The following is a 2,500-nucleotide window of genomic DNA, read 5'->3' on the forward strand; positions in this document are numbered from 1 at the left end:
AGGAGTAGTTGGCGGAGGAGGAGGAGGAGGTGGATGATGAGGAGGAGGCAGTGGCGGAAGAGGAGGAGGTGGTGGCAGAGGAGGAGGTGGTGGAGGAGGAGGTGAAGGAATTTTGTGTAGACCTGTGTTATTAGGATTTAGACTTGATGATCCAAATGAATCCCTTCCAACTGGGTATATTGTGTGATTCTATGAGGAGGAGGAGGATTCATAGAATCATTATTGTTGGAAGAGACCTTTAAGATCCTCTTTCTATGAGGTGGTGGAGGAGGTGGTGGCAGAGGACGAGGAGGTGGTTGCTGAGGGGGAGGAGGAGATGGTGGCAGAGAAGGAGGTGGTGACAGAGGAGAATAAGGTGGTGGCGGAGGTGGAGGATTAGGTGGAGGAGGGCAGGAGATGGTGGCGGAGCAGGGGGTGCTGGTGGAGGAGGAGGAGGTGGTGGCAGAGGAGGAGGTTGTGGTGGCCGAGGAGGAGGAGGTGGTGATGGAGGAGGAGGAGGAGGTGGAGGAGGAGGAGGTGGTGGTGGAGGAGGAGGAGGTGGTGGCGGAGGCGGAGGAAGTGGTGGCGGAGGAGGAGGAGGTGGTGGCGCCGGAGGACGAGGTGGTGGCGGAGGAGGAGGAGGAGGAGGTGGTGCCGGAGGAGGAGGAGGAGTTGGAGGAGGCGGCGGTGGCGGCGGAGGAGGCGGCGGTGGCGGAAAGGATCATGGGTGGACGAGCAGGTGCTGGAGGAGGGGGTGGTAGAGGATCAGGGGGAAGAGGAGGGCAGGGAGGAGGAAGAGAAGGGGGAGATAAAGGAATCATAGAATCATAGCAACATTAAGACTGGAAGAGACCTACCATATCATCCAGTCCCTGACTCTTTCTGATAAGAAATGTCTTCTAATTTCCTAGGAGGAGGAGGAGGTGGTGGAAAACGAGGAGAGAGATGACACGGAAAAGGACGACGAGAAGAAGGTCGACGACGACGAAGACGACGACGATGATGAGAAAGAGAACGAGGAGGAAGAGGGGCAAAAGGTCATGGAGCAGGAGAAGGAGGAGGCGGGGGCGGCAGCAGTGGTGCTGGTGGAGGAGAAAGCAGCAGCGGTGGTGGTGGTGGAGGAGGAGGCGGCAGTGGTGGCGGTGGAGGAGCACGCGGGGGAAGAGCAGGTGCTGGAGGAGAGGATGTTAGAGGATCAAGGGGAAGATGAGGAGGAGGAGGAGGTAGAGAAGGGGGAGATAAAGGAATCATAGAATCATAGCAACATTAAGGCTGGAAGAGACCTTCAATATGATGCAGTCCCTGACTCTTTCTGATAAGAACTCTCTTCTAATTTCCTAGGAGGACAAGAAGGAGGTGGTGTAGAAGGAGGAGGTGGTGGAGGAGGAGAAGATGGTTGTGGAGAAGGAGGAGGTGGTGGAGGAGGAGGAGGTGGTGGAGGAGGAGGTGAAGGAATTTTGGGTAGACCTCTGGTATCAGAATTTGGACTTGATGATCCAAATGGATCCCTTCCAACTGGGTACATTCTGTGATTCTCTGAGGAGGAGGAGGAGGATTCATAGAATCATTCTTGTTGGAAGAGACCTTTAAGATCATCTTTCTACGAGAGGGTGGAGGAGGATGAGGAAAAGGTGGTGGTGGAGGAGGTGGTGGTGGTGGAGGAGGAGATGGTGGCGGAGGAGGAGGAGGAGTTGGCGGAGGAGGAGTAGTTGGCGGAGGAGGAGGAGGAGGAGGAGCAGGAGGTGGTGGTGGAGGAGGAGGAGTTGGCGGAGGAGGAATAGTTGGCGGAGGAGGAGGAGGAGGTGGAGGATGAGGAAGAGGTAATGGCGGAGCAGGCCGTGGTAGTGGCGGCGCAGGCCATCTTGGTGGCGGAGGAGGAGGAGGTGGTGGTGGAGGAGGAGGAGGCGGTGGCGGAAGAAGAGGAGGTGGTGGCGGAGGAGGAGGTGGTGGAGGAGGAGGTGAAGGAATTTTGGGTAGACCTGTGGTATCAGGATTTGGACTTGATGGTCCAAATGGATCCCTTCCAACTTGGTATATTCTGTGATTCTATGAGGAGGAGGAGGATTCATAGAATCATTATTGTTAGAAGAGACCTTTAAGATCCTCCTTCTATGAGGTGGTGAAGGAGGAGGAGGAGGAGGAGGAGGAGGTGGTGGAGGAGGTGCTGGCGGAGGAGGAGGAGGAGGTGGTGGAGGAGGAGGAGTTGGTGGTGGCGGCGGAGGAGCAGGTGGTGGCAGCGGAGGACGAGGAGGTGGTGGCGGCGGAGGAGGAGGAGGTGGTGGCGGCGGAGGAGGAGGTGGTGGTGGTGGCGGAGGAGGAGGAGGAGGTGGCGGAGGAGAAGGAGGTGGTGGCGGAGGAGGAGGTTGTGGTGGCCGAGGAGGAGGAGGTGGTGACGGAGGAGGAGGAGGAGGAGGTGGAGGAGGAGGAGGTGGAGTTGGAGGAGGCGGCTGTGGCGGCGGAGGAGGCGGCGGTGACGGAGGAGGATCACGCGGGGAAGAGCAGGTGCTGGAGGAGGGGGTGG

The 2,500-nt window shown here is 58.2% G+C and overlaps 2 protein-coding genes across 2 annotated transcripts in view; both read left to right on the forward strand.

The window, feature by feature from the left end:
* The window catches only part of LOC308187646 (uncharacterized protein), a gene marked incomplete at its 5' end in the record, with an annotated part of 35,004 nt that overhangs the window by 15,527 nt on the left and 16,977 nt on the right, over window positions 1-2,500 (forward strand). The window contains one exon of the mRNA XM_080575815.1: window positions 891-1,016. Within this exon, the coding sequence (XP_080431941.1) occupies window positions 891-1,016 (126 nt within the window). The remainder of the gene's footprint in view (window positions 1-890; window positions 1,017-2,500) is intronic.
* Window positions 1,665-2,500, forward strand: part of LOC308187733 (uncharacterized protein) — a gene marked incomplete at its 3' end in the record, with an annotated part of 2,579 nt that continues 1,743 nt past the window's right edge. Inside the window, exon 1 of the mRNA XM_080575975.1 lies at window positions 1,665-1,922. The remainder of the gene's footprint in view (window positions 1,923-2,500) is intronic.

Source organism: Anser brachyrhynchus (genome assembly GCF_964034855.1).
Source record: "Anser brachyrhynchus genome assembly, chromosome: 1".
Classification (NCBI taxonomy): Eukaryota; Metazoa; Chordata; class Aves; order Anseriformes; family Anatidae; genus Anser; species Anser brachyrhynchus.